Source organism: Taudactylus pleione, unplaced genomic scaffold (assembly GCF_031769625.1).
Source record: "Taudactylus pleione unplaced genomic scaffold, aTauple2 ptg000093l, whole genome shotgun sequence".
NCBI classification, from domain to species: Eukaryota; Metazoa; Chordata; class Amphibia; order Anura; family Myobatrachidae; genus Taudactylus; species Taudactylus pleione.
This window is the reverse complement of record NW_028284495.1, coordinates 31,927,077-31,951,111: the sequence shown is the minus strand read 5'-3', so window position 1 is coordinate 31,951,111 and position 24,035 is coordinate 31,927,077. Positions and strand designations below refer to the sequence as shown.

The following is a 24,035-nucleotide window of genomic DNA, read 5'->3' as shown; positions in this document are numbered from 1 at the left end:
AACACAAGCAGCATGGCGTCAGCAACCAAGTGTTAGGTGTCAATTGGGGAGTTAGGAGTAAATTATAGTATAAGTAAGGGGGGCAAAGCACATGAGGGATGACGGCCCTGCTCTTGAGAGCATACATTCTAAAGAGGAGGGGCAGACAGATAGGGGCGACACAGATGGGGTAGATAGTGAGGAAGGAGCATGGAGCAGTGGGTTAGCATATATGCTGTGGAATGTGTGTGTTTAAGATGACCTGATGTTATGTCAAAATTAAGTCCTTCATTCATATATCTCTATGACAAAAAATAGATTTTATTTATATGTTATTTGCATGAGATGTACAAAATATAGTTGATGCACTTTCATTTTTGTGTGTTACATTTTAGCATCTAAATACTGTACATCCAGCTAAAAATGTGGCTATTATGGGACTGCCCACCATCCTAATACAGTAGTGAATACTTTAGTCTCAGCTGCTGGGTGCTATGCCATGCTCCAGTGATTGGGTGCATCTCACCTGCTAGACCCACCCACAAATGGGTGCAGCCATGCCCAACATGCAGTGGCCATGTCCCCCTACAGGGTGGGGGCCCCAGGATGTTGCTGTACTCTGGCCCAGGATTTCTTTTGTCTGCCCTGGAGGGGACCGGCAGAGACAGTAGGGAATGGGGCTTAGTGATGGGGTAGCAAGGCCATGGAGGGAGGGAAGTGGTAGAGAGTGGAGGAACAGGAAAGGTGGGTGAGAGAAGTAGAGGGTTGGAAGGTAGACTGATTAGAGAAAAAAGGGGGAACAGCAAATGGAGGAGACTAGAGGTGGAGGATAGGGGTGGAAAAGTGGGTAAAGCAGAGGATTATGTAGACGCTGAATAAGGGGGGTGGTACTTTAAGCCAATCAAATTATTCTGACTCACCCACAATAATAGCTTAGTAGAAATGACACTAATATCACTAATATCTACAGTACACAGTGCTTTTAGATTGAATGTGGCTACATCAAAGCTCACGTGTCTACTCTGCAGCTTTATTGACTTGACAAGTATGCGGCACTCTGACTCTAGTCAGTGCGGGGAACATGAAAACTAGGGGTCCAGTTACATTGAAGCATGTGTATGGCCTGTACCCATGTTCCCACACCTTCAAAGTTGTTTAAATGCTTTTATTTGTTAGTGTTTGACCTGAGTTCTCAATAGAGGAATGCAAACACTGCAAAGGGTGCTAATTGGCGTAGACAGTGATGTTACTTTTAGTGACATAGTTAAATGTTTTCTTATACAACATGTTACCGTAAATCCATGCAAGTCATAAGTGTTCTGCACTAGGGAAATCAAATACTAATAACTGCACAGCACATACTGTAATGTTTGCTGTATGGAGAATTTTGTTTGTTTTATATAAAGCAGGTTCAGACATGAACCACAAATGTTTGATCTACTTTTAATAACTTACAGAAGTTCTATGGTTGTGTTGTAATAGTGTAATACAGCCTGTAAAATCTCTGACACATTGTTTTTAAGTGTTTGGGGGAAAACAAAGCTTAAAAGTACACAAGGTATATATTGACAATAATATATTTTTGTAAATATTTAAATATTTAACTAGAAAAATAATAACAATAGTAAAGTAATTGTGCATAAAATAAAAAAAAACTATACTATATATTCCATGCTGTTTGCTCTGTAAATTTGTTTGACAATGGTAAATGTTTTTAAAACATGGTAAAGCTGGGCATACACAGCCAGATAAAATGCCCGTCAGACCGACAGACATTTTATCTGGCAGCCTGTCAGCCGCAGATGTTGGCGCATACACTGTGAGATATCTCACAGTGTATTAGCCCAGACATCTGCGCACCACCCCCGGGGGAGGAGACATTTCCCTGTTCCTCCATGGGAACGATCACAGGAACTGTCTGTCTGTCGGCCGCAGCTGGGCATACACTGGCCGATGCGGCCGACATTTTAACTCACAAATATCGCATCGGACGGGCTTGCTAATCGATCCGGCATGACCGACCGAGCGATATTTAACCCTCAGTTGCCGACACACACGCTGAAATTATCGGGGTGAGCCGCGGATATCGTGCGGATCGCCCCAATGATTGTAGACCGCCCCGATAATTGTAGAGTGTATGCCCAGTTTAAGTAATATGACTGGTAAAGCCAACTAGCCTAAATAAAATATTTCCCCCAACATCCAGCCTAGAAAATAGCTGATCACTTTCTATTTAGTCTATGGTTAAGATTTTGCATTTTGACTTGGTTATTATTGGTTGGTTATTTCATCTCAATACTGATATATACTGTAATAAGCTGCATGATTACTGTGTGTTTGGCACTTTTATGTGTGTGCGTATCTTACAGGTGCTCTACAGTATGCATGTATCCATGTGAAAATAAATTCTGATAAAATGAAAACAGAATTTACAAATGGCAAAGAGAAATAAATATATACTTTCCAAAGGTGCATAATAAATGGCAGTGTTAAGCTTTGTACATATCTGATAGATATAGTAACGATCCACAATTTTTATTTTTAAATTAACTATGTCAGACCGATCTCTGTACTACTTCTGCATCATGATAATTACTCATTGTAATCAATGTCATGCAGCAGACCAGATCAGATGAGCCAATCAGATAGCTCTTCGCATGATAATTGGCTGTGGGTGCTGTGTACAGACCAAGCAGCTGAGTAATGATTGTTCGGATGATTATTGAACAGTGTGTACCCAGCTTTAGCTGATATAAGTACCCCATTTGTTAGGAGAAAGTATTCTCATAGTTATATTGGTGGTGTTTCTATAAAGGTGTATGACATCATAGTTTCCTAATTAAACCCAAAGTGCGGAATTTGCATAAATGAAGCAAGATGATTAATTATAATGATACAAAACAATATTTATGAGTTAAAATGTGAATCAGAACACCCTCACCCTTAAATCCCGCTGTTGTTTTTTTTTTTAAACATATTCCACAACTTGCAGTTGTTTTTTACATTTCAGTATTTATTTTATAGACATCCCTGAACATGTAATCATTGTTGTTACGTAGGAGACTGTTTTTTTAACCTACTTTAGAGTGTTGCAAGAAACACAAGCCCTACCCAGAAAATCTGCATAAACCCCAGCAGAGAAGCTGATTCAGTGGCATACAGGTGCTCATAGAGAGAAAATAAGAAATAAAGCAGGTGACTGCACCTTGGTAAAACCATGTTGTAGTGCAGGTGGGCAGATGTAAAATGTGCAGAGATTAAGATGTGAGCAGGGGCGCAGAGAGGTGGGGGGAGTGAGTACAAATTGCCCGGGCTTGCTGCAGGGGCCTGGTGGGGTCCCGTGCGGCAATGCTCCCCCACCCTCTTAAGACACAGCAGCCCCGCACACGCTGCTGTGTGCTGGGCTGCACTGGGAGACTGCTCGTGGCTGCTAAAGCAGCAGCTGGAGCAGTCTCCTATGCCTATGGGGGGAGCAATCACGCTGATCGCGCCCCCTATTGGCTGTGCGCTGGGCTGAGGGGCACACAGCGCCCCCCTCCCCAGGGCATTTTTTCTAAGGGGGCGTGGCCATGCCTTCCGTGGTTAGGCCACGCCCCCTGTCACCTGCGCCCGGCGCGGCTCTTGTCGGCCCTGGATGTGAGAGCATAAGCTCAAATCTAACTTGCAGTGTAAAAATAAAGCTGTCCAGCATTTGTGGTATTCACCCTGCATGCAATATATATACATCTATTTGCAACATGGTTTGGCAAGGTCCTTGCTTTTTTTTCCTTTACTCCCAACTCAGAATTAGCCCACAGTGTTTTAAGTAGTTAGGAATAAAAAAATATATATTTTTTACATGAAATTCTTATCTCTGGGCTACATAACTTCAGTGTATACTACAGTGTCACATAGTGGATTTCACTATTGTTATACTACAGTGTCAGATAGTGGATTTCACTATTGTCTCTTTAATGTTTTTCACTATAGTCCAACCCATCTGTAAATTGATTTGAAACTCTGATTTTTAATGTCCTTCTTGGTTGACAGATTCAGTATTTAACATCTCATGTTATCCCTTTACCAAAGGTTGCGTAGACTGACCCGATCAAACAGTGTTACAGCTGCTGTGCAGGCAGATTTGGACCTCAGGGAGCATTTTGAATGTCCAGTGGAACTGGCTGAACAGGAATTTCAATATAGTCGGCCACTGACCAAACAGTATTCTCGAGATGCTTGTACCTCCACAGTCAGCATCCAGGGCTCAGGCAATCATTATCATGCCTGCGCAGTGGAGGAGGACTTTGATGCTGATTTTGATCCTTCCATACTACCTCCCCCGGACCCTTGGATTGACTCCATTACAGAAGATCCAATGGAAGCAGTTCACAGGTCGGTTTGTCATAGAGATGGACATTGGTTTTTAAAGCTTCTTCAAGCAGAGAAAGACCGAATGGAGGGTTGGTGCCAGCAAATGGAAAGAGAAGAACAGGAGAACGACTTACCTGATCCCAGTAAGTAATTTATTATGTATAAGTCTAAAAGACATTCACATGCTCCAAGCTAGAACATAACTAGATTTCCCACTTAGAACAAACAGATACAAACTTACAAACCATCTCCAAGGAATTGTAGAGACATCCATTTGTCACATTAACCTACTTTTAATTTCTACTCTTCGGGCACTAATGTCATTAGGTCCCATCCCCTTGTGGTGTGGCAAAGATGACATCATTCTCATGTAATCGTGTCATATAAACCCTGCCACCTACCCATGGACCTACGGTTCTTGGCATGATGTCCCCCCGTCTTGCCAGCTTCACTAGGAAGTGGGAGGGCTGTCTACTCTTCCGGGGAACAGGGGGGTCCCCGCAAATTCAGCTGCATGCTCCCAGATGTTCTGTGAGAGTAGGCAATGATGAGGTGGGTGGATCAGAGATGGTATTTCTTACCGTTTGCAGACTGCAGAGTCTAAGCATTTTAAGTAGAAATAGAAAATGCAAAGGGCATACGTAGGTGTTTTGTGCCCAAGTTACAAAAAGTTCAAACACACAAAAATAAGAAAAATGCCCAAGTGGTACAGAAAGTGTTGATGGGCCCTCTTTTTCCTGATTAGTATACACAGTATATACAGTAAGACACGAATGAGGAAAAACTGAGAGTTTAGGTGACTAACTGAATATTGAATTTTAGAAAAGACATGTTTCTATAGAGACTTTCTAAACAGATAGTAGGTTGGACTTTGATTTTATATTTTCCCACCTGCCTGCAAACCAAGGTGCAGTTCTAGGTCGCAGAGATGACTTCAAGAAGGGAAAGTAAGTGTGTCTCTTATAGTGCTCTGGTCCAGATAGGAACCCTAGTGCAAACACAAAGCCACTTCTGCCATGCAACTGTGCACATTGAAAATGACCTCATAAAGCATGATGGTGCATGTCAGCAGAAACCATTTATTTTATTATTTTACTTAACATTAATTATTATTTAAACTTTGCTACCCACTATTAGAAATGAATGCACAGTTCTCATTGTTTCATTGTTTTGTAGTATATTAAATACACAAGGACAAACACAAAGAGCACAGCAAAGTATCAGCTGAATGTGAATGGCTCAATATGAAGTTAGGATAAAGCATACTTGCCTACTTTTGGAAAAGCATTTCAGGGAGATTGTAAAAGCAGCACCTCTAAGCGCGGTGGTAAGGTGGGCGTGTACTGCTACATCTGAGAGGCGTGTCATAAAATTGACTTATATCCAAATGTCAATGAGCCCCAAAGCAGTTAGTAAGATCTTCTTGTTGATGAGAACACACTGATACTTTTCAGGGCTTGATCATTTATTGTGTTTTACAAGGTGTTCCATATAAGTGGCCATGAGAAACCTTATATGAAAATGCATGTACCCATAGGGCTCATTTTGACTTATAACCAGTGCAAGGAAATGGCAAGTATATAACAGCTTCATAATGGGGGTAAGGTTCAATCAGGGAGATTGCTAGACTATTCAGGGAGTCAGGGAGTTTGCTGCTATTTCAAGGAGTCTCTCTGACAATCAGGGAGAGTTGGCAAGTATGGAATAAAATAAGCTACATTAGATAACAGAATGAACAGTGTCAATTAATAGCACAATAACAGGCATCAAAAACACAGCAATATGGCTAATCTCATGGAAAAGTATATATATTCACCTAGTGTTATCATTGAAGGGAAAGTTTGCCTTTTTGTAGATGATACAAAAGTTTGCAACAGGGTAGACACACCAGGAGGGGTAAAACAAATGACTGAGGATCTGGGTAGACTAGAGGAATGGGCAAGAACTGGCAACTACAGTTAAGTCACCCATTTGTTTTACCATTCTTTTTGTTAACTTATCTTAACCTAAGCCTAGAAATGAACACACTGACAAATGTAATGCAATTAAAGAGGTCACAGCCAGAATTTATTGATCGAATTGAAATTAGAAATAGGTGGCAGGAAGAAAGCAGTGCTCCGAGGCCACAGCCCTATGGAAATCAATAATAAATAACAGGGGCGGATCCCCGCCCTGCGCAGCCCGACCTGAGGAAGTACCATCCCACCTTAATTGGCACAGCCTCGGCCCTTCCCTTGGACAGGGACCAGGTCCCCCCTTTGGGCGGTGACCAACTTGCCGCTCTCAAAGGAAAGAATGCTCCCCAGGCACTCCTGCGCTAAATAATAGGCCGCCCAGGAGCACTGCTTCCCGCCAGGCTGCACTTCTACCTGTTGGAAGAAAACATTGAAATGTACAATCCAACAAAACAAAAAAGCATACAAACCAGCTTAGTCGGGTGGGTGGGTGGGTGTTTGCAGAAACTGGAAAAGAGGAAAATGGCTCCTCTGACCAGGCTATTTATATGGGTACCCTGAACACTCCCACAAATCCTACGATAGGCCTATCTCCCCAAATGACCACTACCATAACCACACCTTCGCCCAAGCCTTAACCCTTAACTAACTAACAAAACTAAATATCAAACAGGGTGCTTATCTATCCTCAAACTTAATTAAGTATTCGGATGCATTAAGTCACCCATTTGTTTTACCATTCTTTTTGTTAACTTATCTTAACCTAAGCCTAGAAATGAACACACTGACAAATGTAATGCAATTAAAGAGGTCACAGCCAGAATTTATTGATCAAATTGAAATTAGAAATAGGTGGCAGGAAGAAAGCAGTGCTCCGAGGCCACAGCCCTATGGAAATCAATAATAAATAACAGGGGCGGATCCCCGCCCTGCGCAGCCCGACCTGAGGAAGTACCATCCCACCTTAATTGGCACAGCCTCGGCCCTTCCCTTGGACAGGGACCAGGTCCCCCCTTTGGGCGGTGACCAACTTGCCGCTCTCAAAGGAAAGAATGCTCCCCAGGAGCACTCCTGCGCTAAATAATAGGCCGCCCAGGAGCACTGCTTCCCGCCAAAGCCCGGTTCATAGAACCAGGCCCGCCACCAAACTGTGACCCTTTGAGACCTACAGGAAACTGCAGAGGTCGCTGATAAAGAGCTCTAGCCCCACTCCCGTGAGGTGTACCCCGTCAGGCCTAAAGAAGCTCTCCTCGTAACGCAACGTATGACGCGGCCCCCCATGCTAAGGACAAAACGGCCAATTGCCATATTGACCTTTCCGCGAACTCCATCCAATGCCTTGCCAGTCTGGGGTCCACGCCAAAATCGACATGGGACAATGTCCGACCATGTGACGCTGACGTTGGGCCAACGGTTAACAAGCACTTGCAAGTCATTCCTAATAGAGTGTATCAGCTCAATGCCCTTGCACGTGCCCAAATCGCTCCCCCCCAAGTGAATGACCACCCAGTCATCTTCTGCCATCCATAAGGCATCCAGCAGGCGCTTACGGCCATACCACGAAACCCAGCCAATGGACGTCACTTGCACCCAACAAATGCGGGGCCTGCAATGCTAAGGGGTGCCCAAAATTTGAATGACCACACCCGACAGTTAGCATTCCTGGGCAACCCTGCAAGAAAAGTTACCCAGCCAGAAATTCATTCTTACATAATAACACTACCAAAAATTAATTCTTACATAATAACAAACTAACCCGCGGGAAGGGAAACAAATAGTTGGGTGACCCATCTGAAGATGAAAAACAGCAAAACCTCTTTGAGGGCAAAAAGCTGAAAATCCTTTCAGAATCCCTAGCGGCAGTAGGCATAAGGCCCCTGGGTTTCCCAACAAACTCGCAAGAAGCACAGCTACTTAAGCAACTTATCCCCCCATAAATAAGTTTTATAAGCTGATGACTTCCACCGACCCAACTTTTGTAAGGTGTCGACCGAAGCACCATCAACCGCTGCGCAAGTTGCTGCCCCTATCCTACATGAATGCGTCCCAAAATGTTCTGTGGGCAAGCCTAAAGCGAATAAGACAATTCTGAAACAGCCTTGTAAACTGAAACCTGGACAAAGGTGTAAGATTAACATGGATAAGTCACTGCGCACCCCCTGGCGGGCGAAGAGTATTAAATCGCCCCGCCAGAGCAACTGGACAAATTACTACATCTGAATGTTCTGTGATAGAAATCCAACGCCCCCCACCAAGTTGATCTGTCTTGGACCTATGTATTTTACGCAATATCAATGTCGGCTTAATTACCACGTGTTTAAACATTAGACCCGTCGATGTGGAAGTTTTATTAGATGCCACGAGCTCACCGATTCTAAACGCCCCAAAATATGCTAATGAAAATTCTAAACTAAAAAGGGGGCGATTCATATTCGCCTAACGCAACCCCCGATACTGCCACGATCAAATCTTTAAGTAGGGCCGGGTCAACTGGTCTACGTGCATCGCCTGTGCTAGGGTGTTCCTTCGCCCACCCCTTCATCGCCTTGATTAGAAGGAACGAATTTGTGGGATCTGCCATACCATGCAACTTAGAAAAGTAAGCGATACCAGATAGCGCTGCAGACATAGCCGCCTTAGAACGACCCCCTTCCTGCCAGTTCCAAATAAACTCTGCCATACAGTCATCAAACCGTCTTACCCCCCCACGCTTGGAAGCCAAGAAACCCTGCCAAGCGTCCCAAGCCGCTTTGTAGGTCTTTAATGTGCCAGGGGCCAGAGACCTCAGTGCGAAGACTCTGATGCCGGCACAACAATCTGCCCGACATGGGAGGGGCAGGTTAAACCATGAAGAGAAGCGTAAGGAGCGAGCGAACAAAACCTGTCCCACTGTAAACGAGATAAGGAATCTGCTATCTCATTAGAAACACCCGGAACATGCTGCGCCCTAAACTCAATGTTCCTTCGCAGGCAAAGAAGTGTCAAGTGCCTCAACAACTTCAAAGCCAACAACGATTCCGCCCTCTGATTATTCACCGCCTGAACAACGCCCGAATTCGCACCAGAAAAGGATCTGCCTATTACAAAGCCTGTGGGCCCACAGCTCAACAGACACCACAATAGGGAACAGCCAGAAGCAGAGTGTTCCTAGTAAGGCCTAAAACCCCCCCAAGCTTCCGGCCAAGGCTCCACGCACCAGTCCCCTTCGAAAAAGGCGCCAAACCCGACGGAACCGGACGCGTCGGTAAATAGTTGAAGCTCGGAATAAGCTACAGGGGCCTGGGCCATATCCGAAAGCCATTGAAATTACACAGGAACAGCAACCAAATGCGAAGGTCCTCCCTCAGATCTTGGGATATGCGAACGAGGTGATGGGACTTCTTAACCCCCTCCATGGCTCTTTCCAGCCGCCTACCAGAAACCCGTCCCATAGGAATGACTCTACATGCGAAATTAAGGAGGCCTAGCAAGGACTGCAACTGCTTCAGCGAGACCTTTTTCGCTAAAACAAATGCTTTCAGCAACTCTCCCAAACGTCGCGCCTTCTCAATCGGCAAACTGCATAAACCTAGCACGGTGTCTATTTCTATACCCAAATACGATAAGCGTGTAACCGGACCCTCCGTCTTGTCCTTGGCAACAGGAACACCTACCACTGCAAACAAGGCCTGCAAGGAAAACAGCAAATCCTCGCAAACCTGGGTATCCGCTGGCCCCACCAACAGAAAATCATCTAGGTAGTGGGACACACCAGCTTGCTCTGTACCCGCCTGTAAGCACTATTGCAAAAAGGAGCTAAAACATTCAAAAAAGGAACACGAGATGGAACATCCCATCGGCAAACCTCTATCAACATAATAGAGCCCCGCAACTCTAAAACTCATGTACTTAAAAGATTCGGGGTGAAGGGGCAACAGCCGAAAAGCGGACTCGATATCCACCTTGGTTAATAAAGTGCTCCTACCAAAAATCTGTACTATATCTAGAGCCTACTCAAAGAATTGATAAACGACCCGGCAATCCAATGGATCTAGCGCGTCATTGACCGACCCTCTCTCTGGGTAAGAAAGATGCTGTATCAGCCTGAACTTAGCCGGTTCCTTCTTTGGTACAACCCCTAAAGGCGATATGCACAAACCCTCCAAAGGGGGGGGGAGAAAAAGGGGCCACAACCTGCGCCCCAACCCGACCTCGGCTTCAATCTTAGCTCGGGCTACGTCCGGGTGGACGCGGGCCGACTTAAGATTTCTCTTAGCAACAACTGAGATGTCCTGTGTCAAAGGCAACCTAAAACCCTTACTAAACGCATGTAACAAAAAGGCCTCCCTGAGAGGATAACGACCCAACCAACTCTTCAAAGCCCCTAGGACGACCGGCGAAGGTGTTTTACTTAACACCGCCTCGCGGCTCATCGCGCTGATCGCCCCGACTCTCCGTAGTACCACTGAGTTGCCCACAATCTTTAGCCGGGTGCCCACTCCCACAGAGCTTGCATATGTGCCTATACCGATAGCCCGATCCTTTATTACATTGGGCGTTATTAAATGCATAGCATTTCCCTCTGCCGGCTCTGGCACCACCTGTACGGGCCAGAAAGGGCTGCTTGCGTACCGCCGAAGGCTCCGAAGGCGCGCCAGGCAGTTGGTTGACTTCGAGCCAAACTTCTACGTCCTTGAAGTCGCATTGAAAAAACTGCCTGTCCTTCCTGTGTTTTACGAAATGTCTCGTCGTAATGCCTCCAAGCTATACTCTTGCCTGACGAGTGCATACCACGCACCATATGCATACACTTGAGGACATTCATGTACTCCCCCGGGCGTGATTCAAGGTAGCAAGCTGCGAAAACAAACATCCCTGCTCCCAATTTTGGAACGAATGGAAGTTTCCCTCAGCGCCTCTCCCTAACCTTAGACCGCAAACCCCTAAGGATAGCCGTGTTTGCGCAGTGTACCATATCCCCCGTAGCATCTGGAACCTTAGCTGCCGACACTGTGCTGGCCCTCTTGGGACTTCATTTTCCCTTAATCTTGTGCGCTACGTATCGCATAAGCTTACGCGGCCTCTCTGATGAACTTGCAGAATCGCTATAATCAGTGGAAAATGAGTGTGTGCTGTGCAACATGGAAAAACATGCTCACCGGAAACTGCTGCCAAAGGACCGGCCACTTCCTCCTGAGTGTTCGCCAACAGTCCCTCGCTGCGCGGTGCGCCCACCACGACTTGACTCGTTGATGCCACCTCACCGTCCGTCCTCTGGATCTCAACAACCCGACTGGAATGAACAGAAGCTGCGACCTGGGGACTTGACACAATCACTGGTGACTCAGACCGCACAGCAACTCCTTCCGTGGAACGAGGGGCATGGGGGAGTGCGGGTGGCAGGGGTGTATGGACAGTTGCAGGTGGCTGGGGGAGCAGGGGGGGCGGAATGGAAAGGGGGAGGGGGGGTATGCATGGACTGGGTATGTGCAGCCGAAGTGGCCAGGGGAAGGTAAAAAGGTGGCGACAGGACTTGGTAATATGGCCTGAACCCTTGCGAAAGGGGGCGGGCCCGGGGGTTGTTGCGGGGGGGGAATACTGGAACATAGTGGGTGTATTTGAAAATTGGGGGGGGGAGGATGGGGAGGATGGGGGCCAGGGGCATAGAAATATGGGGACCAGCTGGGCTGCTGCGCTGCTAAAGAGTTGAAAGGGGGGGGGGTTGCTGCACATTAACACCCTCCCAAGGCGAAGGGGTAGGACCCCCGCTCCTAGATGCAGGGGGGGGGGCATCGGGAAATAATGCGCTGGGAGGGACACTTAGGGCCCTAGATATAATGGACCCTGCAGCTGATCCTACACTACTGGGGGAACCCTGGTGGCTGGAAAGTAATGGTGAGGGTTGAGGAGGAGGAGGCCCCCCTGCTACTGAAGCAGTGGGGGCGGAGGGGGGTGATGCAGGGATGTGCAGGGCTCCCTGTGCGGTGTCCGGGGCTAAAATGGCCGCCACGACCCTGTGGGCGGGGCCAACCGCCGATGCAGGGCGCGGGCTGGCTGTGAACTGTGGGGGGAAAGGCGCTGAGTTGCGGCCGCCCGCAGTGCCGCCGGAGAGCCGGGCGGCCATCAGCTGTGGAGAGGCAGCAGGGGAGGACAGGGAGCGGGGGCCGACGGAGGGCGCGCGTACATGCACGCGAGCGGGTGCGGGATCGCGGCCTGCAGCATGGCGCGACCCGCGCCAGGCTGGGGGAGAGGCCGCGAATGTGACCGGCCTGGAAGCCTACATAGGGGGTGGCGCTGAACGGCGAGCCTGGGCACAATGCAATGCAGGGATGAGGGAGGGGGAGTTGGACAGGGGGGGGGATAAAACAAAGCAGGGATGAGGTGTAAAAAAAAAAAAAAGGGGGGGGGGGAGTGGAAAGGAGCTGAAAGGAAAGAAGTAAGGGAAAGAGAAGAATAAAAAGATAGATAGGATGTGAAATAAAAAGAAGAATTGGACAAAAGAAATAAAGCTATATAAGAAACTGTGTGATACTTAGCCAGCCTGTTTGCAGAAACTGGAAAAGAGGAAAATGGCTCCTCTGACCAGGCTATTTATATGGGTACCCTGAACACTCCCACAAATCCTACGATAAGCCTATCTCCCCAAATGACCACTACCATAACCACACCTTCGCCCAAGCCTTAACCCTTAACTAACTAACAAAACTAAATATCAAACAGGGTGCTTATCTATCCTCAAACTTAATTAAGTATTCGGATGCATTTAGTGTAAAATCATGCACTTGGGTCTCAATAACCTAAAGGCTGAATATAGTATCAAGGACTCTATATTATAAAATACAGAGGACAATAGGGATTTAGGAGTCACCATTTCAGATGACTTGAAGGCAGGCAAGCAATGCACCTAGGCGATGAGGAAGGCAAGTCAGATGCTTGGTTGCATAGGGAGAGGAATCAGTAACAGGAAAAAAGAAGTGATAATACCACTGTATAAGTCTTTGGTACGGCCTCATCTAGAATACTGTGTTCAGTACTGGAGGCCATATCTCCAGAAGGATATGGACACATTAGAGACAATACAAAGAAGGGCAACTAAAATGGTGCATGGCCTACAGCACAGAACTTGAAAGACTAATAGATCTTAATATATATAGTTTGGAAAGGGGGGACATGATAGAAACTTTCAAATACATCAAGGGTTTTAACAATGTACAGGAGGGAAGCATTCTTCAAAGGAAGGAAGAGAAGTACAAGAACACGAGGACATGCACTGAGACTGGAGGGAGGTAGGCTCAGAGGACATTTGAGCAAAAATTACTTCACAGAAAAGGTAGTGGATAAGTGGACTTGCCTCCCATCAGAGGAGGTTGAAGCTAAGACAGTTTAAACACGCTTGGGATAGGCATAAGAATATCCTTAAGAGAGACCTAAGGTGCAAATAGGGTTGAAGTTGCCAACAGGATAAATGAAATGGGGCAGACTAGATGGGCCAAGTGGTTCTTATCTGCCGTCTAATTCTATGTTTCTATGTTTCTAACATGCAGACTACTGAGAGTTCACAGAGACTTCAGTCAGGGAGAATATAATAAGAAGTATGTGAATGAGCTAAGAAACGCTGAGCTCAGAATAGAAGAAAGACTAAAACCAACACAAAAGCAACACAGTCCCTTACACTCCAGCACTTTGATCATATTCTCCATTACTACCCATAGCTCCCAAGAACCTTCCTATACATTCAGCTTTAATATATTATTCTTACATTGAATAAATTAGAGAACTTTTCCATAACATTGGTATCCTACCATATTTAGGATAAGTAGTAAAAGGAATGCTATCTAATATGGTCAATATCACCCATTCATATAACATACATTCTCTAGCATTTACTTGGACTCAACAGTAACTACCTTCCACTAATTTGCTCAATGTTACCCTCAGTCATTTCCCTGAAGTCGTTTCTTGAAGCCTAATTTCCCCCAAAATTTAAATTTTTAGTACAACTTGCCACCAACAACTCCAAGTGTCAGGAGTACCCGACTAATTTGTATGCCCGCAGCTGCTGATTGCGCTCCTGCACACTCCTGCTGACATTATAGTGCCAGTAGACAGGTCTGATAAGAGACTTGGGTTTGAATTCAATTAGCCCCGTTAATTTAATGGGGGTGAAAAAAGGTGGTAGCCTAGGGCTTTAATGCCTGGGGCTATTCAAATCCAGTCCCTTTTTCACCCCTGTTAAATCAATGTGCTAACAGGCGTTAACACATGTTAACGGACGTTAACACATAGAATCCGTGATAGGTTCACGGACCTATAAGTTAACAGGGTCTCTTCACCTATTAAAATGCTGATTTATTTTCGGGGATGACTAGACAGAAAAAAATCCCTGTTAAGTGCTGCCTGCGGGCTACCTTCGTGGCTACTAGAATTCCCCCCTTGGTCAGCAGAAGATAGGAAAATCCAGTTATGTGTGCTGTAATCTCTCTTCTCCTGTTGAACTGGTGTGTTCAGGATCAAGCAAGGTGTGAGGAGACCCCCCAGATATCCTCAACACCAGACCCCATAAGTAACCCTATGGAAAGAGGTTGTACTAAGGATATTCCAACCATAACCAATGTGACCTTTTAAGGAACTGGAAATTATTTAAACACTAAACCCATCCACCATTCAAATAGCCAACCCACAGTTGTCTTGTTCTGTTACCTGCAGTTCTCTGATTCTCGGGGGTTTGTAGCCCTGGTGTATGAAAGTTATCAGGTTATTTATCAGGCTAATAAGCTGCATTGGCAATTCACACCTGCAACAGTTTCAGATTTCATTGTGAGCTCAGAAACATCATGGGACAGCCGGCAGTGTCAGGAATGTGTTTCTCCCCACGCATAGGGTAACAATTGTGGAATACCTATGAGTGTGCTGGGTGGGTGTGTAAGGGGAGGTATTGCAGAAATGGCATTTTACATTCATCATTCTGCCTTCTTTTATGTCCCCCTTGCAGACTACATGATTACATAGTTTATTCAGAGTGGGGTTTTACTTTCCCAATTCTGTTCGTTTACCCCCTTTTTCATCCACTCCATCACTTCTAGAAACCACTCACACAATCTTTCCTTCCAGAAGCTTTAAGCATTAGGGGCTGATGCAGTTGCATGTACGCCACTGGTGGAGTGTGTTTGGCATGATTTGCACTGCGCATGTTCTGAGAATGGGGGCATGCGGGCCACGCAGCTTCTTATGCATTCCTATCACATTTATTCTTATGACCAAATCGGAGGCACTGGGCTATAACGGGGTGTTCTTACCTTGGCAAAGATCACTGAGGGTGTGTTCACAAAAATGTGGACTATTCAAACCTCGACGCATAAGAAAACACAGCTATTAGGAGGAGTATTTTTTTGCTTCTCGTATAGGGCAGGTGCAAAGGCATGCTGATGTGGGTGACTAGCCCACTAACCTCGCCAGCGTACACGCAGAGGGGGGGGGTCACATCTATATATATGGTTTATGCATTTATTCTGTGCATGTTTTGTCTGAGCAATAAAAACCCAGTTTACTAACCCTATATCAGGCCTTTAATGACACATAGCTTGTGTGACAGATTTCATTAACCTGTGACAGATTTCATTAACTTTGTTATTTAAAGTATATTGTTATCTTACTAATGAGCGTATATGAAAGGATAATGCCTAACAGTTATTTCTTCCCCAACATCTTATTTACTCTTGAGTAGTAGAACTGCGGATTCTCCATGCCAGGGAACTCTCCTCCCCCCAGTGTATGCAAATAATCTATTTTCAGCCTAGAGAAGTTCAAATGCTGCAACACTTTTTGCCACAGGCTCTGTCCAATTAGCACCTGGGCTTGAACCTTGTTTTGAGTTTGAACTTCTCTTAGTTGTCAGTGCCAGGACAGGAAGGTGTTATAGTGCTGGTGAGAGGGAGTTCCAAGCACATTTCTCCTAGTTGTAACAGATACAGTGGTAAGCATTGATGGGAACGAAGGTTTTAGTGAGTGTATTACACTTGCTGAAGAGAAAGTATCTACAGCACTGAGGGGGGAATGTGACACTATAGGTTGTGACTAAATAATCCCTGTTACTCCTCAAGTAAAAGAGCTAATTTGTCATAAAAATGTTTTAAATTATACACATCTGAGGGTCATTCCCGTTTTGCATTGCAGCCAGCTCTCTTTGCTTAAGTGAGTAAGAGGTATGAGCCAGTATATATGAGGTTGTGATGGTTTTCTGAACAAATTCCCACTATTACTAATTAGCTCTTTTACTTGAGTAGTAAGGGAGTATTTAGTCACCTCCTATAGTGCCATTGACTTTTTTCTACCAATCTTCTCTCAGTGCGGAGATACCTTCTATTATCTTAGCTCTATATACTGCGGTTCAGTTGGGAAACCCCAATCTCTACTTAGACTGCAGAGAGGATTTCTATTTGGTGCCACCCATATTTACATTTTTTTTAGGGATGTGCAGGCTCGGATAGGTTCGAATTTGCACACCGAGTTCGGATTTTTCCCTCCAAAAAACGGGACTCAGAAAGAGGCAAAACGTCATCTTGCATGGACAAACATCATCATTCCTGGACAAAAGTCCAGGAATGATGTCTAGGAATGATGATGTTTGTCCAAGCAAGATGACGTTTTGCCTCATTCTGAGTCCAGATTTTTGGAGGGAAAAATCCGAACTCGGTGTGCAAATTCGAACCTATCCGAGCCTGCACATCCCTAATTTTTTTCATACTTTCTGAAGAGAGAGAGATTAACATCATTGTAATGGGTGGGAGCAGGGAATATGTTAACAGGTACTGAATAAGTGATTACCTGTCACTTTAGACCCCCAACCCCACACTGAGTGCTGTACTTTATTTGTAATACCTCAGGATCAGGAGTTATGTGGGCAAGTGTAATACCTCAGTATCACCAGTTCCAATATACATTAATAAGTAAAATTGACTGTTTGGATGGCGTTAGCTTTTAAATGGTCTTTTTGTAAAAGCATATTTACAGATATCATATAAAAATCACAGATAGTTACCAATGCAGCTGTCACGCTGACTCTGCAAATCCGAGTATATTTTTACTAGAATTCCAGTAAAAAAAAAATCTGTATTGTGTGGAGTCTATTTCGCTTGAACTGTAGCAGCTAACATGAAGTCTGGCCACTCCCAGTAAAATGATCCAGCCCTTTGTAGGACAAAGCAGCCCTTGTGTGAAACAGCTGCTTCATGGACCTAGCTCATTACAACTTGACAACAGCCTGTAACACTGCAGGGATCTGTGTGCCATTATCTCACTGGCAACTAAACGGCCTGATAGATTGAATAGTTGTATTCCTGGCTAGAAATGCAAACTGCATGTGAGAGTGCACACAGGAATATTTGTTCTTTCGTCTTACAGGAAAGAGGGATTTTTGAGTGCACTTTATTTCACTTTTGTTACCTTTCTCTTAATATGTTTAGTTGTTTACTGTTTAGAGGTAGTATAAAACATTGCTAGAATAATACAATGTTTAATTGGTAGCTCTCATGTTTGCATTTTTTACAGAATAGGTGTTTTTGTCTTTTTAAATTAACATTACAAGAATTTAAATATAAAGGCTCCAGTCTGCAATTCAAGCAGTAACTAAAATGACTATATAAAGGAAAAAGTATTATATAAAGTAGACCTTTCTCAAGGTCCTCTATTGTCCTTGTTTTGCCTTGTGCACTATGCGTTTGATAAGGGATTGGATGTATTTGCGCCATGTAAACATGTGTCCTATGCAACACTTGTAGATGAGTATGTGCACGACTTGAGCCAGTACTGTGAGTGCTGAAACTAATATTTGGGGCCCCATGTACTTGGAGAGGGTGATCGGGAGCATTCATGCAAAAGTGCAGTACAGTAAGGGGGTGCATAGGTAAGTTAAGCACAGCCCTTATTTTGGCTTACACATATCTTAGTAATACATTTGTTATACATTCACTTAGCATTTTGTTAATTGGTAAATATAAATTATTAACACTTCTATTTTTGAAAGCATTCTTACTTTGCAGCATTTTTCCACACCTGCCTAAAACTTTTGCAAAGTACCTTATGTCTGTGATCTACATCATTCACAGAGGCTGTACACAAGGACAGATGTACTTAGCGATATGCGGTAGATGCAGGGGCGTATATATAATGGGTGCAGGATGTGCGGTGCCCCCGGGTCCAGGGGGGGCCCGCACCGCACACCTTGCACCCACATTATGTAAAACGTACCTCTCCGAGGTCCCGCGTCAGGTCTCCCAGCGCTGCTCAAACGCCGGAAAATAGCCGCCGCAGCCATTTTTCCGGCGTTTTGCGCATGCACTGTGAGGAAATCGCCAGGAAAATTGTGGCCGCGCCATTTCCCAGGCGATCTGCGCATGCTCAATATACTCTGGGCACACTCTAGTGCCCAGAGTTTATTGATTCTGCGGTGGACGGCCAGCGTGTCAGTCAGCTGCTGGTCGCTGGAGTGAGAGAAGAGGGCCAGTGATGGGGGATGCACATTAGCCCCCTCCTCTCTAAAGACGTCCCTGGGTAGATGGGTGATTATTTTATTTTTTCATTATGACTGATTTGTAACTGCGGAAAAGGGGGATCGGGGAAATGTATTGTGATGCAGGAGGTGGGGGGGGTTGCAGTTGTGGCTCTCTGAGCTTTCCATAGGTATCGGGGTCAGCTCTGACATAAAGGGAGCGGAGCCGGCAGTGACGACGTGATGTGATTGGAGGGGTGTCTAATAATGTTGTGCCTAGGGGCAGCCTGATCCCTACCTACAAGGACAGACTAGGTCTGTAGAAGAGCCCTGGCAGCACTCTGTGCCCACCCTCACATAGAAAATGAGCATGGCCATGCCTCACACTGAGCATTGCCACCTGTCATGGCTGCATGCTGTGAGGCCATGTCCCCGTTTCTCTGGATCCCGGCCGAGCAGAGTGCCAGAGGCGGAGCTAGTTGGCCAGGCTTTCAGACTGGATCAGCCTATCTGGCCAACGGCCCTTATGGCATTTGCCAGGTGGCCTGTCCAGCCCTGCCTATCCCCTTTCCTGGTCTAGTCTGAACACATCACTGCCAAATACAGACGTAAACAAATTCTCAAGGCCTATTAAATATAAAATAAAGAAAACATAGAAGCAAATTGTAATATTCTCAAATGATCATGTAAAAAGTACCATATAATTCATGACAATAGGTAATACATTTGACATTGCATATAATCAGACATTGCATATATATTTTTTCTATGCATCTTTTGTGCACTTTTTCATCCAATCTAGCTTTTGAAGATTCAATGCAATGTATATAATTCATTCTGGGGTGCATAGTGAAAATTCCACCACCATAGTCAAAGCAATAATTCTTTGGTGAATGTCACATATACAAGTAAAAGTTAGTTACATAATGAGTGTTTTGAATACTTGCAAAACCAATTGTAGAATTTAGATATAGTCATTTCTATGGGCTGTAGAGAGAGAGGGGCAGTTAAATTCTTGCTGATGTTTAGTCACTATGGGCAGCTGCACACATCACTGAGATTTGCAGTTCCCATCGCACATTTTCCTGTGTACCTCTATTGGGTGCGTGGGAAAATGTGGCAATGTTGGTGGCCGCATGTTGCCAATCTTCTGACCTCTTCTCTGGCACTTCGACGACCATCGCTTTCAATTGAATTGCCATTGAGATGTCACAGTGACAAAGATAATATTTTCCATCAAACTGTCCAATTTAGGATATACCTTATCCATGCCAGAGGGTTACAAATATAATCAATTATTTCACACATAGTCATATACTATTTATTTTATACAAAAGTACCTCATTTAATAAAATTTTAATAAAAATACTAAAACAAATAATGTATTTGTCAGAGATGAAAACTTGATCTAATATCATTATATTTCTAAGTACATGCCTGCTTTATCTCCTGTGTAAAGATGGTAAAATAGACATCCTATGCTGTATACCTGTATGTTCATCACCTGTTCTCTGTACTCTTCTAGTCTTAGAGAAGATTCGCAGTGCGGTTGGCTGTGCCCAGCTTCTGATGTCACAGAAATTCTACCAGTTCAGAGAGCTGTGTGAGGAAAACCTGGTATGTATGTAACTCTCCTCTGCCGCACAATAACATCACTTATCGCTTCCCATGTGTATTGGATTTCTTAAAAGAAAAAAATATGAAAAAACAGAATGAATAAATGCAGCTGACCTGGCAAGCTTATTCTTGGGAATGCTCTGCACCCTTATTATTGTGTTTAGTTCAACATGCTCTACAATTACAGAGAGTTTTCCTGTTTATAATCCCTCTCATTACAATTTGCTGGCAAACATCAATGACTTCTATTGCATATAGCACATGATTTGTGTTTCCATGTGTTCTTCTGTCCAGACACGCTTACTCCAGTGCTAGCAAGAGTAGTTGTATTCCACTAATGCACTGATACAAATGCCTCTCTACTTATTAGGTATTAGCACTTCTGATGACCTAAATCCAAGTAATTGCTGGAATTATTCTTCCTCGCTTCACATCTGTCATATCTGATGTTGAAATGGGAAAATATTGCAGCCGCTTAGCTTTGACTCCAGCTACAGTTTATATATATATTTTTTAAATTGCTGTATTCCCTTCCCAGGGAACCATGGTGATTTAGACAGATGGGTGATGCATTACCCATGAGCTTGTTAGTCAGAGGATGAGTAATGTTAACCAGACTTGCCTGCTCTCCTGGTAGTTGCGTGAGGAAGAGTAGGCAGATCTCCCGCATACCTGTCTACTTCCTAGTAAAGAGGGCAGGATGGGGAGATTTTACAGGGAGCTTGTGGGTCCGTAGGAGGGGACGGGGCTAAAATGAGGCAAATTGTGTCATTTAGCTCCGCCCCCTCCTCACGGACTTGCGAATCACAGGGCCTAATGACATCTACAGTCCGGCCCCACCCCCGAAGCTGTCAGCAGCATCTCCTCTCCGGGCCAATGAGTAAAACCTAATGTAAGGATGGTCAGTTGGCCAGCCCAGGTTACTCTTTGGACCAAGATACCACCATCATGGGACAAAGTAAGATAGGCAAAGGCTTTCCCCTCAGGATGTACAACAGCCTGTCAGTAATAATCACATGCCCCAGACCCCATGAGCCCAGGCTCTGCTTTATAAATTATAAATTGTACCTAATAATAATTGTAAAATCATAAGTGTGTGTTGAGAATTAACAACTTAAATATAGGATGTGGTATAGCTGTAAATATACAGTTTTATATGGCACTAACTGCAGATAGTTCCATTGAGTGCCAATACAATTGATGAAAAGGGGCACTTTGTCTGGACTTGTGGATGCCAAGGAACTGGGTTTGGTAGGTTGAACCACAGAAGGTGGAAGCTCCATAGAGCCACATTCCTGGGAGTTGCATAGAATAACATGGTGAGATTCCTGCCGGTCTAACATCTGATTGCTGTGAGAAGTTGTTTGGAATGGAAGCTATCTTAAGACTTCTCTGCCCTTACTGATCCCAAACCAATCAAAGCATTCAATATCTATTTTTAAGATGTCTGACTGTCATAGCTCACAGCAAAGGCCAGTCTTTCACCTTGAGGCAATTCCTAAGCAGGGTTTAATGTATTTGGAAGGTTGTTTTCCAGTTAGGATAGTGTAAGCTTTGTAGCCATTTTATTTGTCAGCAGATGTAATAGTTATATTTTTAAATTATTCCTTGGTGACCAATATCTGCCGAAGTAACATCTATGCACACTAGGTAGTAATCTGGCCGATATGAAGGCGCAGTTACAAAGCAGTATTTGGGTAAAATATAATCTTTTGAATCAAATACCAATTTGCAGTGCAGTAACAGGGCGACACTGCACCCTGTGCCGGTCTCGCCCCCTGAGCACATTACATTATGCCGAGGGGGCTTGGTCGCCATCACCTGGCGACTCTCCAGACGGCTATACAGGCTTGAAGGGTGCATGCCCGGTGCATCCAAAGCATTCCAGGCACCCTGCTAGTCAGATGCAAGGGCCTGGGGCAGCGACAGCACTTCTTGCACAACCCTAGTTACGACCCTACCAATTTGTGTGGCAACAAAACTCAAACTGTACTAAGGGCCAGAGTCAGAGACGGACGCTAATGCGATCGCAACTGCGTATTCGTATGCAATGCAGTTGCAAAAATATGCAAATGTCTACAAATATCACCTGAGCATTAAGACGCCCACTGCTGCTTTTTCACCTGCGTGCGACTACGCATAACTTCGTAAACATCGGTAACATTGAAGTACATCAGCGGCCATTTGACCCTGCCGCAGCCTTGGCAGCCCTTCTGGCACGCAGAACTGCCTATGCAATCGCAGTGGATAATTTATGCACGCCCATGCAACAGTGTTCAAACGGACAAGCACACCTGCACTTTAGTGACCACTCCCCATTACCACCCCTAAACGCTGGCAGTCTGTCACTCACTTGGCGATGGATTCCTCTGTGTGTGCTTGATCGCAATGCGATCACCGTACATGCATAGTGCGTTGGATACACATGCATAATGGCAAACAATCGCTCCATCTCCGAGAAAATTGCATTAGCGTCTGTCTCTGACTCAGGCCCTAAGTGTAGTCCAGCCTTGACTATTCAATTTGGCACCAGATATAGATCTGCATACTAGACTTGTCATCAGTAGTAGCTCTGTACATTATACTTGGTAACCAAATATGGATCTGGATGTTAGACTTTGTACAAATATGGCTGAATATTGCATATTTGGCACCATGCATGGCTTAGTAATGTGGTATTCAACCTGTGGCACTCCAGCCGCTATAGAACTACACATACCAGCATGCCCTGCCACAGTTTTAGCATGGCCTTAAGAAAAACTGTCCCAGGGCATGCTGGGATATGTAGTGTCACATCAGCTGGAGTGCCACGGTTTGCTTGCTCCTGGAGTGCATTATACTAGATTCCAGAAATGGTTTAGCTTTGTGTACTGGGCACCAAATATATTATATTGCATTATATATGACGACATTATATAAATAAATACAGTGCATCCAGGAAAGTATTCACAACGCTTCACTTTTTTCCACATTTTGTTATGTTACAGCCTTATTCCAAAATGGAATAAATTCATTTTTGTCCTCAAAATTCTACACACAATACCCCATAATGACAACGTGTAAAAAGTTTTGCAAATTTAATAAAAAAACTAAAACTAAGAAATCACATGTACATAAGTATTCACATCCTTTGCTCAATACTTTGTTGATGCACCTTTGCAGCAATTACAGCCTCAAGTCTTTTTGAATATTATGCCACAAGCTTGGCACACCTATCTTTGGGCAGTTTCGCCCATTCCTCTTTGCAGCACCTCTCAAGTTACATCAGGTTGGAAGGGAAGCAGTGCACAGCCATTTTCAGATCTCTCCAGAGATATTTAATTGGATTCAAGTCTGGGCTCTGGCTGGGCCACTCAAGGACATTCACAGAGTTGTCCTGAAGCCACTCCTTTAATATCTTGGCTGTGTGCTTAGGGTCTTTGTCCTGCTGAAAGATGAACTGTTGCCCCTGTAGTGCTCCCAATAGTAAGGCCCCTGTAGTGTCCCCAATAGTAAGGCCCCTGTAGTGCCCCCATATGATGCCCCCAGTAGTAAGCCCCCTGTAGTAAGGCCCCTATAATGCCTCCAGTAGTAAGCCCCCTGTAATTAGCCCCCTGTAGTGCCCCCAGGAGTAAGCCCCCTGTAATAAGCCCCCAGTAGTAAACCCCCTGTAGTGCCCCCAGCAGTAA

General features: G+C 44.8%; 1 protein-coding gene across 2 annotated transcripts in view; it reads left to right on the top strand.

Annotated features, from left to right (window-relative positions):
* DLGAP1 (DLG associated protein 1) overlaps positions 1 to 24,035 on the top strand; it is a 347,903-nt gene that overhangs the window by 289,485 nt on the left and 34,383 nt on the right. For both annotated transcript variants that reach the window (XM_088469647.1, XM_088469645.1), the window contains exons 7-8: positions 4,048 to 4,472; positions 20,276 to 20,367. In XM_088469647.1, coding sequence (XP_088325773.1) covers positions 4,048 to 4,472; positions 20,276 to 20,367 — 517 coding nt within the window. The remainder of the gene's footprint in view (positions 1 to 4,047; positions 4,473 to 20,275; positions 20,368 to 24,035) is intronic.